At 45.5% G+C, this 14,989-nt stretch overlaps 5 protein-coding genes across 5 annotated transcripts; 3 read left to right on the forward strand and 2 right to left on the reverse strand.

The window, feature by feature from the left end:
• Positions 1 to 1,909: 1,909 nt before the first annotated feature.
• Positions 1,910 to 3,693, forward strand: EYB26_006194 (uncharacterized protein; the record flags this gene model as incomplete). The annotated part of the gene is made up of 5 exons (XM_054265470.1): positions 1,910 to 1,971; positions 2,040 to 2,079; positions 2,130 to 2,872; positions 2,933 to 2,949; positions 3,008 to 3,693. 5 exons carry the CDS (start codon positions 1,910 to 1,912, stop codon positions 3,691 to 3,693), a joined length of 1,548 nt encoding a protein of 515 aa, XP_054121445.1.
• A 573-nt stretch (positions 3,694 to 4,266) lies between these two features.
• Positions 4,267 to 5,850, reverse strand: EYB26_006195 (uncharacterized protein; the record flags this gene model as incomplete). Its single annotated transcript, XM_054265471.1, has 5 exons — positions 4,267 to 5,149; positions 5,241 to 5,313; positions 5,376 to 5,566; positions 5,639 to 5,704; positions 5,783 to 5,850. The coding sequence occupies 5 exons, from the start codon at positions 5,848 to 5,850 to the stop codon at positions 4,267 to 4,269; spliced, it is 1,281 nt and encodes a 426-aa protein (XP_054121446.1).
• Positions 5,851 to 6,867: 1,017 nt separating this feature from the next.
• EYB26_006196 (uncharacterized protein) lies at positions 6,868 to 9,120 on the forward strand (the record flags this gene model as incomplete). Its single annotated transcript, XM_054265472.1, has 4 exons — positions 6,868 to 6,998; positions 7,071 to 7,177; positions 7,241 to 7,794; positions 7,855 to 9,120. The coding sequence occupies 4 exons, from the start codon at positions 6,868 to 6,870 to the stop codon at positions 9,118 to 9,120; spliced, it is 2,058 nt and encodes a 685-aa protein (XP_054121447.1).
• A 235-nt stretch (positions 9,121 to 9,355) lies between these two features.
• EYB26_006197 (uncharacterized protein) lies at positions 9,356 to 12,419 on the reverse strand (the record flags this gene model as incomplete). The annotated part of the gene is made up of 5 exons (XM_054265473.1): positions 9,356 to 9,933; positions 9,986 to 10,613; positions 10,667 to 11,810; positions 12,114 to 12,211; positions 12,267 to 12,419. 5 exons carry the CDS (start codon positions 12,417 to 12,419, stop codon positions 9,356 to 9,358), a joined length of 2,601 nt encoding a protein of 866 aa, XP_054121448.1.
• Positions 12,420 to 13,083: 664 nt separating this feature from the next.
• EYB26_006198 (uncharacterized protein) lies at positions 13,084 to 14,844 on the forward strand (the record flags this gene model as incomplete). The annotated part of the gene is made up of 2 exons (XM_054265474.1): positions 13,084 to 14,134; positions 14,192 to 14,844. The coding sequence occupies 2 exons, from the start codon at positions 13,084 to 13,086 to the stop codon at positions 14,842 to 14,844; spliced, it is 1,704 nt and encodes a 567-aa protein (XP_054121449.1).
• Positions 14,845 to 14,989: the final 145 nt, after the last annotated feature.

Below are 14,989 nucleotides of genomic sequence, written 5' to 3' on the forward strand. Positions count from 1 at the left end.
TAGCCAGCGGACTTGCCCAGAAACTTTACCCCCAAGTAGTCTCCTCGGATACTCCGTGGACAGCAACATGAAATATTGCGTTTCGTTCTGATAGGTGACTCTCCCGTTCTGCAGAATGTTACCGACGTGCGCAAAGATACAACAATCCTCGTTTTGATACACTGTAACCACACTGGGTCCGGTGTATTCTGTATTTACCAAAGGTACTGTCATGTAATGTTACTGGTATTGAGTTTACCTTGTACCGAAATCGATACCGCTATAGTAACATCTAGTATTGCATACAGAACCATGCAACATTCACCTCGAGACATTCCCCATATTCTGTACTTAGTAGTAAGAAAACGCCACCGGACGGACCCCCTTATAGAGCCCTCCTTGTTTAAGATATTCAGTGTGGGGTATTACAGGTATACCATTTTAAGGTGATATATTATCCAGGAAAGGAAGGTGTTTCAGCCTTAAAGTCCAGATGATGCACTAGTGCTTACACCATCTCGTGTTACAGGACTGTTATCGCTGAATAAAGTAATAATCAAGTCGTCAACAAGAAATGCCACAATCTTGCAGTAGTGCTTACCGTGCGTTCAGCGAGTATTTAACTATTGGATTTACAGCCGCAAGTTGGCGCATAGTTACCGGTACCGACCGTTCAGCCCGCCACAGAGCATTAGTGTGTCTCTTAGTGATGGGACATGACACACCAAACCACCATCAGTGTAACCCTGACTGCGCGGATCTCTGTCAGCCTCAGATAAGGATATAACTACATACTCCACATATACAGAGTAGTATGGCTATATTTGTACTAACAGCGCGTTGGCGCCAAGAACTTTGCTGCGCAAACTCCTACGAGTACCTAGGTATATGCTCCTTCCTTGTTAGGGTTGGCCTAGTCATATGCAGCCAATCATATTGAATACGGTAGTTATAGTTGGTTGGACTTTTTCTGTAGCTAATGATTGCCCCATTTAATAAGCTGCATGTCATATTAACTACACAGTACTCGTATTGGTTAACCACCTTTGATACGCTCTACTTTAATTTAACTGGGGCCAATAATGTTTCAATACCTATTTTCAGCCATGTATCTTTACGCCTAAACTATTAGGAAATTTTTAGCGTGGTGACACCACACACATGTGACAGACTAGCAATGCACAAGTAATTAAGCTTATCTATATCCACAAATCAGAGCATTCCCGTTTGCCTGATTAGTTAGACTATTGAAGCAACTGATTAAACTAACTACAGAGTAGGAAGTTGTTAGAGTAACACGGCCGTAAGTAGACCTCGAATCGTTTTCTCAGCCCTCGCCAGGTACAATCAAAAGAGTGGGTTAAGACTCGAAGCCCGATATTATACCCAAAAATCAATAAATTCGGTGGGCACCAACCATTGGGGGCCTGCTCGAACAATGCCTTACAAACTCCAATTATTCATCGACGTGTGCTGAAACGTCGTATTCCCCATGTTTGCATGCGTCTTGATCCAAATTCACGGGATTTGTAAATGTGGCGGTCAACTACATGGGAAGTGATGAATCAAGCCTGCGTGGTGTCCATTACAGCCGTCACTAACCGAGGGGACTAGACTGAAATAAACTAGTAATATACTAAAACTTACGGTGATGGTGAGATGTGGAATGTTACGACATGTATCCCTGCGGAGTATCACGTATTGATACTTTAGGGAGTACGTTAATACGACCTTCGCCAGACTACGAAATGACCTAAAGTCCCCTCCAAAATGGTGCCATATCCAGAATCTGAGAGTGTTGTCAGGATCCTTCTGCAAGTTAGCTAAGATTCCAGTATTGGGTATATGATACTATTCGTAGCAACTAAGTAGATTCTGGCTCAAAGAACAAGCATCTACTACCTTGACATACCGAAGTCACAGTTCCATCATGGGCAATGGGATCAGAATTTGGAGCCCTCATCCCGCTTTAGCAACACTTGGTTTTCAAGGGTAATTTCCTCTATTACTCTTCTGCTTTTTATGAGGTGCGATCAGAGAATAATTAAGAAATATGTTAGCCTTCAAGTCACTTTCTCCCTATTATCTGGCCAATCCGTTGTAAGTATGGATAGCTCACTATCTAGATTAGCAATGACTGACTTTTCCAGCAACATCTAAAACTCCATGGCCTGAGTCCGACTGAAATCGCAATCATCGTGCTATCCGGTCCAATATGTGGTGCGACCTTCCAGCCATACTTTGGCATTCGGAGTGATAGATGCCACTCCGTGTGGGGCAGGCGAAGACCGTTTATTGTTATTGGAACGACCTTTCTCATCACCTCCATGCTTTGCTTGGCATGGGTTGACTCGATTGTACACATTATTCTACTAAGGTCGTGGTCTCCCTCGTCGTTGGACGTGGAACAACTAGATGCAAAGCTCTTGCAGAGTGTGGTCATGGTTGTTGCTCTTCTCTGCATGTTCATTATCAACGCCGCTACTCAGGCCCTTCAAGTCGGACTACGTGCTCTTATTACAGACTATGGCACATTGACACAGCAGGCCGAAGCCAACACCTGGGCCGGCAGGCATGTCAATTTTGCCGCGGTTCTTGCCTTTTCTGCGGCTTACTTGGACTTCCCTCAACATTTTGGTATACAAGGAAAGTCAAAATTCGCGTCCATGGGCATCTTGACAGCGATATATTTGTTGCTCTCGGTGATGACAACATGCTTTTGCGTGTCCGAAACACCTTACGGTGTCCAGGAAGACTTGGATATGCGACAAGGACTGAACTTGAAAACACTGCGAAATGTTTTCTCCAACCTGACCAGAGAGATCAAACTTGTTTTTCTAGTCCAGTTCCTCGCTTGGTTCGGATGGTTTCCCTTTTTATTCTACATTGTCACGTAAGTTAGTCTTCATGTCAATTCGCTTCTCCAGTATATTCGCTGAACAACGCGTTGCAGTTACATTGATAGTCTCCGTGAGTTGTCTCCTTGGTTCTCTTTATGCTTCTCCTAATAATTATTATTTCCATATAGAAACAGCAAAATCCGGAGAGAGATACCGAGATCTCGGTTCACTGGCTCCTCTCTCATACAGTCTTGTTGCTTTATTGGTTGCCATTGTACTACCTAGCGGCGCATATGGCAAGAAAGAATCAATAAAAATGGCTAGATCAGAGAAATTGAGTTGGCACGAATCCATTTCCAATCCCTATAATCTGTGGATTGCCTCTCAAGGTGTCTTTGCGATCTCTATGTTAGGCGCGACATTTGCGAAATCACCGCTTGAAGCAGTCATTCTCTTCTCCGTCGTTGGTTTCAGTTGGGCAATTTCTTCGCGCGTTCCATATTCGATTTTAAGCAATGAGCTATGTTCACGACACCCGATAGAAGACGGTGAGCAATTTTTGACGAGGAGACAAGGCCTGATACATGGTCTACATAATGTTGCAATTTGTCTCCCACAGATTATAATAATGCTGCTCATGGGTGTCTTCTTCAAAATCACCGAGGAGAATGGAAACTCTGGGTCTAGGGCGAGTGACGAACAATTTCTCGATGTTGCATTATTTTTACGCCTTGGTGGCTTGTTCTCGCTAGCTGCTACATACTACGCGACAAAATTGGGCCGAACGACCTCGGTTCAAGACGAGTATGAGTGTCAGCAAATACTCATGGAAGAAACGAGACGTCTTTCTCAGGATTTCACTCAGGATATCTAACCTGCTACCACTGTGTCTCGTTGATTTCCTCTAAGATATTGCGTAAGAATGAACTGCTCACAGGATATGATAACTATACTGGGCTAGTCAAGGCCCCGAGTCTTCGTAAATTAACAACAAACATCATGTGTGTCTGAAACTCTATTAAATCTCGACTATAAACAAGTGCTTCGGAAAATGAGTACAGGGTGCTTGCAATATTGGGAGAAGAATTTTGATTTTGTCAGGTTTTGTGTCTATCATTCTAAATTATCTAGATAAGTATCAAATCAGTTACACACAGGCCTTTAAAACAAAGGGCTTCAGGGCGGCTATATACAGTACGCAGCTACCGTTAGCAATCTATTTCGCAAGATTTACGTGTCAAAAGGAGGATGGTTCCTATCTGGTATGGATAAAGCCAGTCAGATCAGATATTGAAATTCTATGCCATTTTCAAGACGTTAAGCTAGACCCTGTACAGGATTGTGCCAGACCATAAAGGATTACCCTAAGATACAAATGACACTGAAATCTGAAGTTTTACATTACTGACACTCTGGCCTCAACATTGATGTAGGCCGAGGGAAAAATTCAATCCCGAATGTAAGCTCTCAGATTTCTCAGTCTTGCCTTGGCCGCTTCTAATACATCATCATCCTTGCAGACGGAGAACCTCAGGTAGTCTTGCCCCAAATGCTCGTTCTCGGGTGAATAGAACGCTGACGGTGGAATGGATGCAACCCCAAATTCCATGATCAAGAAATATGCCAAGTAAAAATCCCGTCGGCGACCGAGTAACTTAGCAGGGAAAGGATAATTTTCTGGGATCGGCACTTTGGCCATGTTTGCAAGCACGAAATACCCCCCCTGGGGATCAGAATACGGGATACCAAGTTCTTTGAACACTTCACAGAAGCGGTCAATCTTGGATCTCATATCGTTTCGAGTTTTTAGCCAGAACTCGTTGATTAATGCCTGCTCATAGGCAACCGCAGCTGCTTCCTGTAGAGGATTTGGCGTGCAGTAGCAAATGCGAAGATGAGCGACGGAAACATAGTCTATCAAATGGGCAGGCCCAATCACCCATCCAATACGCCAACCGGTACAGTAGAAATCCTTTCCTACCGATCCGACAGTAAAGGTTAAACGTTCAATCTCGGGACTCATGGTTGCGATATGCGTGAAAGGAACGTAGTCCAGGCGGTCGTAAACCTCATCACTCACTATGATGATATTGTGTTGGACGCATAGATCTCCAATACGTTGAAGTTCTACTTCCGAAAACACTTTGCCCGTTGGATTGTGCGGGCTATTAACAATAAGCATCTTTGTCCGTGGATGGATTGCTTCTTCTAACTGCTGAAAATCGATTGTCCATTCAGATGAAGAGCAGATATCTGTTTCACCCTTGATTGGTGGATGCAATGGAACACATTTGAATGAAGCACCAGTCATCTTAATGTCATCCAAGTACCTAATTAAGTCGTTAGAGAATGTCAATTTATTCTTGAAAAAAATAGAAAATCGATGGAACACAATTCAAATCAAGGCAAGTGTTGACTGACTGGTCAAAGTATGGCTCAAACAGAATGACTTCGTCACCAGGGTTCAAAAAAGCCATGAAGACACTCAGCATCCCTACATGGCTTCTTGGTGAGCCTTATACTTGACAAAGAAAGTGGTCAATGGATGAAATGTACCCTCATTAGCTCCAGTGGTGATGCATATTTCTGAAGCAGCATCTAGCTCTCTACCCCAGAATGGAGTATAAGTGTTTGACAATGCTTGTCGAAGTCGCAGGCGTCCCTTAGTGGGAGCATACTGGTTGCATTCGAATTGATCTATGGCTACCTTTACGGCATCTCTGATGAATTGAGGTGGGTTGTAACCACTAAGAAAGAATTATACAAAATCAGACCACGCAAATAAATCTCACACATTAGGAGATTGGGGGCAAGCTTACAAGAATCCCTGGCTCATGTTCACAACAGGCACAGGAGACGCTGCGGCAAGTTCGTTGATGAGGGACCTACATCGTGTTTAAAATCAAGGATGTTAGTATCCTATTATTATAAGGTCTTAGAAGGAATGTAAAGAGTAAACAAACCAGACATCTTGTTTACTGTTGCAGAATCTCCTTGCAACTTGTATCTCGGATAGACCAGCGTCACCCATAATGAGAATAATGAGTTGTACCCTGGTGAGCCGAACGCCGTTGATTTTTTTTTTTTTTCGCGTAACAATTCTAAATTTTAAAAGGAGACTGGGACGCATTCAGTAGACATTTTTATTGAATATTACTCTTGAATTCAATCTAACGACAACACCTGCAAAGCTACATACTTGGATTATCTGGAAAAGGCGCCTTATCTCGAGCATACGCCAGAGTATCTGTCCAAAACCTTGAACTTATCTAGAGTTTCAGCTTCAGCTTTAACTATCCACCTTACTAACTCCATCCTTCTTTCAAGCACATGACCTGTCATTCTTACTCAGCAATCAGCTAAAGTCTCGGAGCACTCAAGTAACTAGTAGCTATTACCCGTTTAGGCTTATCAGTCATCCTCCGAATGCACAGCCCCTCCGAGTAACCGTAACGTGATCTGATATACGAATATTATCTAGAGCACTCTAGTCTCTATAGCAGGATTTTTATCACGGGTACATATGCGTACTGTATATCTACAGTGTAAGCATATATGGTACCTACGTATGTATGTATTTATGTATGTATGTAAAATACACCGATGTGGGTCTGTGTACTGAACGATATGATATGTATGGTAATACAACGCATCTTTACAAGGTTGCTGGTAGAAGGTGGTCCCGATCATAAAACACGAATTATCTTCGTCAGCATGAGCTGAGCGCCCTAGTCCGTGGTGGATACCAGTGAAGCTAAATTAAACTTCAGCATCCACTTCACTGCGGACACTGAAGTTTAATTTAGCTGCATTAGATGTAAGATGAATATTGGAATGTTATCAGAACAGGATAGCCCCCATTGAGATATTCCGAAAAGAGCCAACGATCCGTCACGAAATTCAAAAGCGAAGGCATCATTTGGAGAAAAGTAAATGGTTCTATCTTGTACTGATTTCTGCTTTAAGTCTTCCCAATCCTTCTCAAGTACCGTGATCTATTCAATCAGCTTTTGGCAAGCTAACGGTCACCCTATCAACTCGCTTCAAAATGGTCAACCAGTCCCCTCAACTAGCCAAAGCAGTAGAGCTGTGGAAGCTCCTACAGATCCGGAAAAAGTCAGGTACCTACACACTTGACGGGAACAGCTTGACCATTGCAGATGTTGTAGCCACTTCATTGTATGTAAATTTTGATCGATTTCGATCCCGGAAAGATACACTTCTAATTTGAACCACGGTTCAACACTTTAGATATGGCTGCAAGCCACTCTTATCTCAGGATCCTAAGATCAACAAGGACATCCAAGATAGTATCAATGTCCTCTTTGACCACCTTGCCCAAGGATGGTATGTCTACGGTATGTACAAACGGATCCATCAAAAAAATATTGATCAGTGAAAAGCTAACCCTAATTTGACAGGCGTTAATACCGGGTTTGGAGGAAGTGCCGATTCCAGAACAGAGCAAGTCACTATGCTTCAAGCATCATTGATGCAACATACCCAAAGTGGAATTATCTCAAAAGCAGGCAACGGAGGGACTCCTGACCATGTCATGCCACGGGCATGGGTTAGGGCTGCCATGGTCATAAGATGTAACTCCACAATGCGAGGCCATTCTGCTGTTTCTTTCCCTGTTGTCAAGGCCATGGCAGAATTTCTAGGTCATGACCTTACTCCTATAGTCCCACTCCGTGGTTCAGTCTCTGCTTCTGGTGATTTGATGCCTCTTTCTTATGTTGCGGGAGGATTGGAAGGGAACCCGGATATCCTGATACAGAACAAGGAAGGAACTGTACTATCCGCACCGGAAGCTCTAAAGGAAGCAGGCTTGGAGCCGGTCATATTGGGGCCTAAAGAAGGATTGGGTTTGATTAATGGAACGTCTTCCTCGGCTGGAGTTGGTGCTCTCGTCTTGGCTAATGCACACATGTTGGCGTTCTTGACCCAGCTTTTAACAGGATCTGCAGTTGAGGTGCGTACCCGTCCCTAACAAACTGATATGTATGAGTGTCATGTTGACTGGAAATATTAGGCATTGTGTGGCAGCTCTGAGAGTTTCCACCCTTTTATCGCAGAGACACGACCACATCCAGGGCAAATTGAATGTGCCAGGAATGTATACAGCTTCCTTCGCGGATCTCATTTGGCGCGCGATGTTCTTGCACCAAAGAACCGTAGGCGAGAAGACCTAGTCCAGGACCGTTACTCTCTACGGAGCGCTCCTCAATGGATTGGCCCTCAATTAGAGGACCTTATGCTCGCCGATCAACAATTAAACATTGAAATCAACTCCTCGTGCGATAACCCTCTCATTGATAGCGCATCAAACGACATTTACTACGGCGCCAATTTCCAGGCTGCATCCGTAACCTCAGCAATGGAAAAGATTCGCTTGGTTCTCCAAATGTTTGGCAAAATCCTCTTCTCCCAGAGCTTCGAGATGATTGATCCCAATCTCAGCGGCGGATTACCCGCCAATCTTGCTGCCGATGACCCAAGTCTTTCGTTTATGATGAAGGGAGTTGATGTCAATATGGCGGCGTATATGGCTGAACTTGCATATCTGGCTAACCCTATGAGCTCTCATGTGCAAGCTGCAGAAATGCATAACCAGTCGGTGAACTCTATGGCACTTGCTTCTGCGCGCATGTCAGCTGATGCTGTTGACGTCTTGATGAAAATGTGTGCTTGTCATATCTATGTTGTATGTCAGGCATTAGACCTGCGCGCCTTGCACCTTGGATTTATCAAGAAAGTCACCGAGATGATAGGCGATCTTACCCAAAAGTTGTTCTCTGAATTGGCGTCTCAAGATTTGCAAACTCTTCAAGACACCTTGGGAGCTCATATCGGTCCCTCTTGGTCTTCAACTGGGAAAATGGACCTTGAGGCTCGCTGCAAGTCCCTGATTAATGCTATCACCCCAATCTTGCTTGACCACATCCAAGGCGGCATTGAGAATGTTGTAAATTGGAAGAAAGAAGCCAATGAGCTAGTCTGGAATCTTTGGCGCGAACATTTCAATGCATTCATCAAGAACCCCGATACACCCACACTCCTAGGTAGAGGATCAAGTGCTCTATATGACTTTGTCCGAGACAAACTTGCAGTACCCTTTCATCAAGGGTTTGTAGAGCACCCGACATACAAAAATAATCAGCTAGATGGTAGGCAGAAAAAATCGATTGGTGGTTGGATATCGATCATCCATGACAGCATTGACAATGGCACTTTGTACGACAGTTTGATGATCATGTTAGATGATGGGTCTGTCAATCTCTTAAATGGAAAGAAATAGGTGCACAGGGGGCCATGTAGAAGACTCTCTTTTACTTGTTATTTTTTACTCTTCTTTTGAAAAGTATACAGTGTACCGGAAACTAAGCCTGACCTATGACTACGCGGGTGACCTCAAAGCATTATAGCTTGATTTACATATTAAGTATCTTCTCTCTACCGAGAAAGAACAATGAGTGAATAGAATACATCCATAAAATTCCTTGCATCCGCATTCCTTCGCCGAGTGGTATAAATCACGCCTCAATCATAGCCAACTTCTTCTCAAGAAACTTATCCCCTGCGAAGCCATTTCCATGTCCATTTCCATTCGTGACAAGTTTACTTTGCATGCTAAGTTCCTCAGTCCACATGCTCGCAACCGTCTCAACAGCGCGTTCAAGGACAACCCTAACACGGTCTCTGAGTACAGCATATGAGCAGTCAATTTCCAGATCTTCTAGCCATACACGAGCGACGTGTTTATCAATTTTGATTTCCACGCCAGGGAATGGGATTCCAAGTGCATGTAGTCTAGAAAGTTCGTCGGCTTCGGCTTGTGCGAGCTCTTCTTCTGAGAGGCTTTCTTCCTCCTCTTCCTCCTCTTCTTCTTCTGCGTCCTTATCGCCTTCTGTGGTGGCTCCATTTTTGGTTGATGATTTTGAGACTAGGCGTGGTTTTTCAATTGGGGTCATGGTGTCGCCGAACTGAGCTTCGAGAATCATGAGAAGTTGAGCAAAGCGTTCGTGGGAGCTCATTCGGCCCTGAGATGGAATGTGCTTTTCGTCTAATTCTTCCTTGTGGTCGTGGTGATGGTGTTTATTCTTGCAGGATTCTGTATGTCTTCGTTAGTAAAACTCGTCATGGTATTCAAAGGGCAGACATACGCTTCACAGATGCCGGGCTGCTCTCGACGGTCATCAGGACCGCCATGACTGCATCGGCAACCCCGTCATTCATCATATTACCCTCCCATTCAAGCTCAATTTCTCTCGTACGAGCCAGGTATTTCACAACAACGCTTCCCATAACCAAATATGTTTCATCTTGGGCGTACTCAATCTCTTCATCTGCTGCTTCGTAAGTCCCGTTCTCATTTTTTAGTGTTTTGTCTCCACTGGAACCAATTCTCTCAATGACACCGAAAGCACTTTCTAATGCCCACTTTATAAGGTCCATACTTGCAGAACTCAATGTCAGAAGCTGTTTGCATGTAATCGTCGTCGTAGTCAGACCAGCGTATTCGCGTAAATCTTCTGGAGCCATTAATGACAAATCGAACCCATTTTGGACAAGAACACCCGCCATGAGTTTGCTTTCGTCATTTTCCGTTAGCTGTGCATCTTCTGCAAGTTTGCCTACCACTTTTGCAATCTTGTCTTTCCTGAATGGGATTCGTATCTCGTCACAGTTGGCAGGTGTGTAAACCTTTACTTTGACTGTCTTGTCGACGTTCAAGCTCAGTAGTTTGGATTTGAGACGCATCATTTGATGTTTTTCGCCATGTACGAGAATCTGTATTGAGTTAGACCCTTTCTGCTATACCAAGAAACAAGTATGATACGTACCACAACTGGGGCTGCCACTTGTTCAATGAAATCTCTGTTCTCAACACCATCAACATGTGCAGCGAAGCTAATTTCATCAATTGTGCAGCGTCTCGGAATCATGACTTTCTGGTCTTCATCCGCCATTGGATTGACGCGACTTCCAGGACCAGCTGCAGACTTTGACATAGTCGCAGGAATCTGTTCTGGTTCGTTGAGTAGCTGCTTGGCCATGGTTCCCTCGACGCTATAACCGGTCATGACTACTCCGTTGCGTTCACTAGGTGCCCACCGTTCGAGAAGTTCTCTGCTGGTGCCGGTTTGCAGCATACCCGGCGAAGCAAGCATAACACAACTGCCGATATCATCAAAGCGTTCAAGACTTCTCAGGCTTCGCACGTATCGGAAGTCCCAAGGTCCTGCAGCAACATTTTTATTGCCACTAGCCTCGGCCTCTGCCATTCTTTGTCTGAAGAGGCGTTTTATATTGTCGTTCATGGCCCCGATATAAGTCTGGTAGACGACCATACATCGACGTGCCATATTTCCGATGTAGTAAATGGGGATCTTTTGGAACTCGGGGTGTCGCTCCCAGTATTCTTCCAGAATTAGAAGAAGTTCTTGCGCCCGACCCAGGGCAAACACTGGCATCAACACTCTACCACCTCGATTGAGAATACCAGTAATGGATTTCATGAGAGCAGCCTCTCGCTCCAAGCGCGGTGGATTTGATGAGATACCGAAGGTCGATTCCGTAATTAGGACATCAATTTTGATTCCTCTGGGAACCTCTGCAGGTATCAAATGTCGATCTTCTTCTCGGGAATAATCACCAGTGAAAAGAATATTGAGGCCGGCAATCGAGACAAGAAACATTGCAGCGCCGAGAACATGTCCAGCGGGGTATGGCGTGACGCGGATGCTGTTGATAGTATGGGTGGTATAAAAGTCGATCGTTTCAATCAGTGGGAGCGTAGAAAGATGGTCATGTTCTGTGTATAAGGAAGTTCTTTGGTCCGATGAGGAGGATGTATTGCTAACTCGCACATTGTCCTGGATCAACCACTTATAGATGGCCTTTGTCGCATGTGTTGTCAAGACTCGGCCTTTGAAATTAGTCTTGCTTAGGACATAAGGAAGTGCAGATGAATGATCGACGTGGAAACTATACAGAAAAGCTTAGGGTCAGCCGTTGTCCTTTCTATGATGTTGAAGAAGCAACCCATATCGATATGAGGCTCCCTTGTCTGGGCGGATACGCAGAAGTACGGGAGGGCAATAGAAGAAACAATGAGAATAATTTGCATTCATCTCTGATATACACATAGCGAGGTCTGCGTACATGCACAATCTCTATCCGTAGGAATCTAGAATGCAAATGGCCGCTTTCCTCGTACAAACATCATGCGAAAACTCCTCATATGAGGATAGGACTGTGCCAAACCAAACGAACGGGGGAGTGACGTACTGGCTAAGTAGAAGGATATCCACGGTGCTAAGATCGAACTCGTCAAAGAACGGCAAAGCTGCAAATCCTTCTTTGGCAGGGTGCATACCGGCGTCGAGCTATTACAGCTTCATTAACAGAGCTCCCAATACACTGCATGGAAAACAGACTTACCATAACAGTCTTGCCCTTGTATTGTATGATGTGACACGAACGACCGACTTCATTGCCACCTCCTAGACAGTAAAAGGCAAGCTCATCGGATGGATCCACAGGTTCGTCGTCCAGGGTCGCGGCCATGGCAGACGCCTTGCGCTTCGCAGCCATGATTATATATTTGGTCGATGGAATTCTAGATAATTAGACGTGAGGGAAGACGTTCGAATTTCAAGAGAGATGAATCGAGGATAAATGCTGAAGAACAGATCACAATGGAGCGGCCATTGCTGAGCAAAGAGCTTCACACCGGATGTTGGATAAGGGGAGAGTTGATTAAAAATAGCAACACATCACATGGCAGAGCAACAAAGACAATGTTATCAGCGAATAGTGCAAACAGTGATTGCTGAATGCTTAATAGACGGAAGCTGGAGACAATAGAAGTTGAGGTCATAGCGACATGAGAATAAGAAGAATAAATAAGAAATAAGATAACAATAGCCGCGCCGTGGTCACGTGATAAGTCCGCAAACGCGCCTTCCGTAGTCGATCCTGCGGGTCAAACTATTTCGCAAGCTTTCTTACCCTGACTCTCATCCTTTTCCAAGTCATCCATCGTCTACCACCGCCATCACACCATCCGCATTCGCCTCAACGACTACAGAGTCTCCGATACGATATTTCAAATGAGCAGAAACTAAGCTCCTTTTGAGATGGTTACGACTCATCTACACGTCACGCTTGAGCGCTCTGCTCGCATACCCAATATCGGTCGCTGAGATCCGTCCAACAGCCTAACTGCTCATCCACACACCCATCGCAGCCATCCACCATGGCGCAGGCACAGTCACAGCAGCCTCCTTCTCAACATTCTCCTCAATATCCTCCAAGCCAGCCGTTTTCGCCTCCCGTCTCAACTCCGACTCCTCCAGCGATTGGCATTAATCCCCCTCCTCCCAAACGGCAACGGCTCTCTCCTCTTCCACAAACACAGTCGCCTTATGGATCGCCTGGGTTCAGCGCATCGCAGCTACCTCAAGCGCACCCTGCAGGAATGAACGGAGTTCAGATGAACGGCACGTCGACTCCCGGCCATCTTCCGAGCGCTACTCTTGTCCCGCTCGCGCCCGTTGCGTCTGCACCTCCTGGCTCTATGGGTCCACCATCTCGACCAGCCGATAAGCCGACGGATGCTTCAGACTTGAGCGATGTTTTGGCGCAATCTGGTATTGATGTCAAGGAAGAAGAGGCTTACTTGACACAGAGCTACGCGGCTCCCGTAGTAGCGCCGCGGCCACAGCCACCCGGGCTAAATACATCTTTTGCGTCGGCTCCATCAACTCCAGGTACTGCATCAGCAAATGTCAGCTTCGATTTGCCCCAAGGAAGACCGCCGGCAACACAGGAGCAACAGATTGTGCCAGCATACTCGGAGGATGCGCCATACAATCAACCGACCTACGAAGAGACACAGGCAGCGAGGAGATCTCAATATCACTTGCAGGATCCATTTCTTCTCACAAAAGTACTCGAGCAAAAAATGCAAAAACGGGCGTACGAACTTGGTGTGCGGCTTCCAACGGACGGTCTCTATCATCCCATGCCGGGCTCTCGTCAACCAATCGAGGTGACAGGTCCGGACGGTTCCTCCATCGTCCGCAGAGGGCACACTATCATCAATCAAGAAGGAGCACCTCTTGTTGACATTCTGTCGCTCATGTCACTTTGCTGTGAGGAGCGGCTGAGGGGCGTCATTGAATACTCTGCTAGTTTATCGAAGAGTCGACGATTGCATTCCGACGGTGCCGTTCCTACTGAGTGGCAAGAGCTGGCTGTAACGACTCCAAAGGTTTCGGAGTCTGTTACATGTACTCCCTTGAAGCGTAAGATTGCCTACTTATTAGTGGCGTTTGGACTCTCTTAATACTAACATCTTACAGGGCCACATGCTGCAGTCGACACCGTTTCTCAGTCATTGGCTGGCAAATATCTTATCTTATCAACAAAAGACCTGTCTGCCGAGCAAGCTCGTGCCGCTAAACGGGCAAAACGAAATGCGGATGCTATAATCAGCGAGACGAACGGCGGCAGCAGAACACCGTCGATAGACGTGGGCTCGGGCGCTACCACACCACTATCTCAAGTCGCAATGGGTCTCGATAAAAAGGGAGTCGCCAAAAAGGAAGCGAAGAAACAATTGGATGCCCGAGCCACTGAAGCTCAGCAGCATCAACAATCCGTCGAGACTGCCCGCAAAGCTCTATCTAGTACGCTCTTCGGAGGGTCAAAGAAGCGAAACTATTCCTGGTTAAACAAGGGTTCCGCCGTGAATAGCATGTCATCGCCACGACCTCATTCTCCTGCTCTTGGCAGTCCCAGTATCGGTACGGTCGGCGGAGCCGACACAGGCGAAAAGAAGCGCCCCGACAGCACTGCAACAGCAGAAATAGCTCGATTAGGTGACTGGCATGAAGATACAGCCAGCGGAATACAAGTGCGAGACATTTTATTCTTGCTCGAACACGACGGGAGAGGTTCGAGACACGTTCAAAAAGCTTACAGCAAAGATCCTCCGGACGAACGACTTTCTTGAGCATGGTTATCATGGTTATCACTTTTTTAATATTTCATATCAGATAAACACTACATGGGTTTTCTTTTAAAGTTGTATCAACATATTCATTTACAGGGGCTTCCTACAATTGATCATTTCTAGCGCCGGTTTATTTCTTTTCGAG

This window comes from Talaromyces marneffei, chromosome 4 (assembly GCF_009556855.1).
Source record: "Talaromyces marneffei chromosome 4, complete sequence".
In the NCBI taxonomy this organism is placed as follows: domain Eukaryota; kingdom Fungi; phylum Ascomycota; class Eurotiomycetes; order Eurotiales; family Trichocomaceae; genus Talaromyces; species Talaromyces marneffei.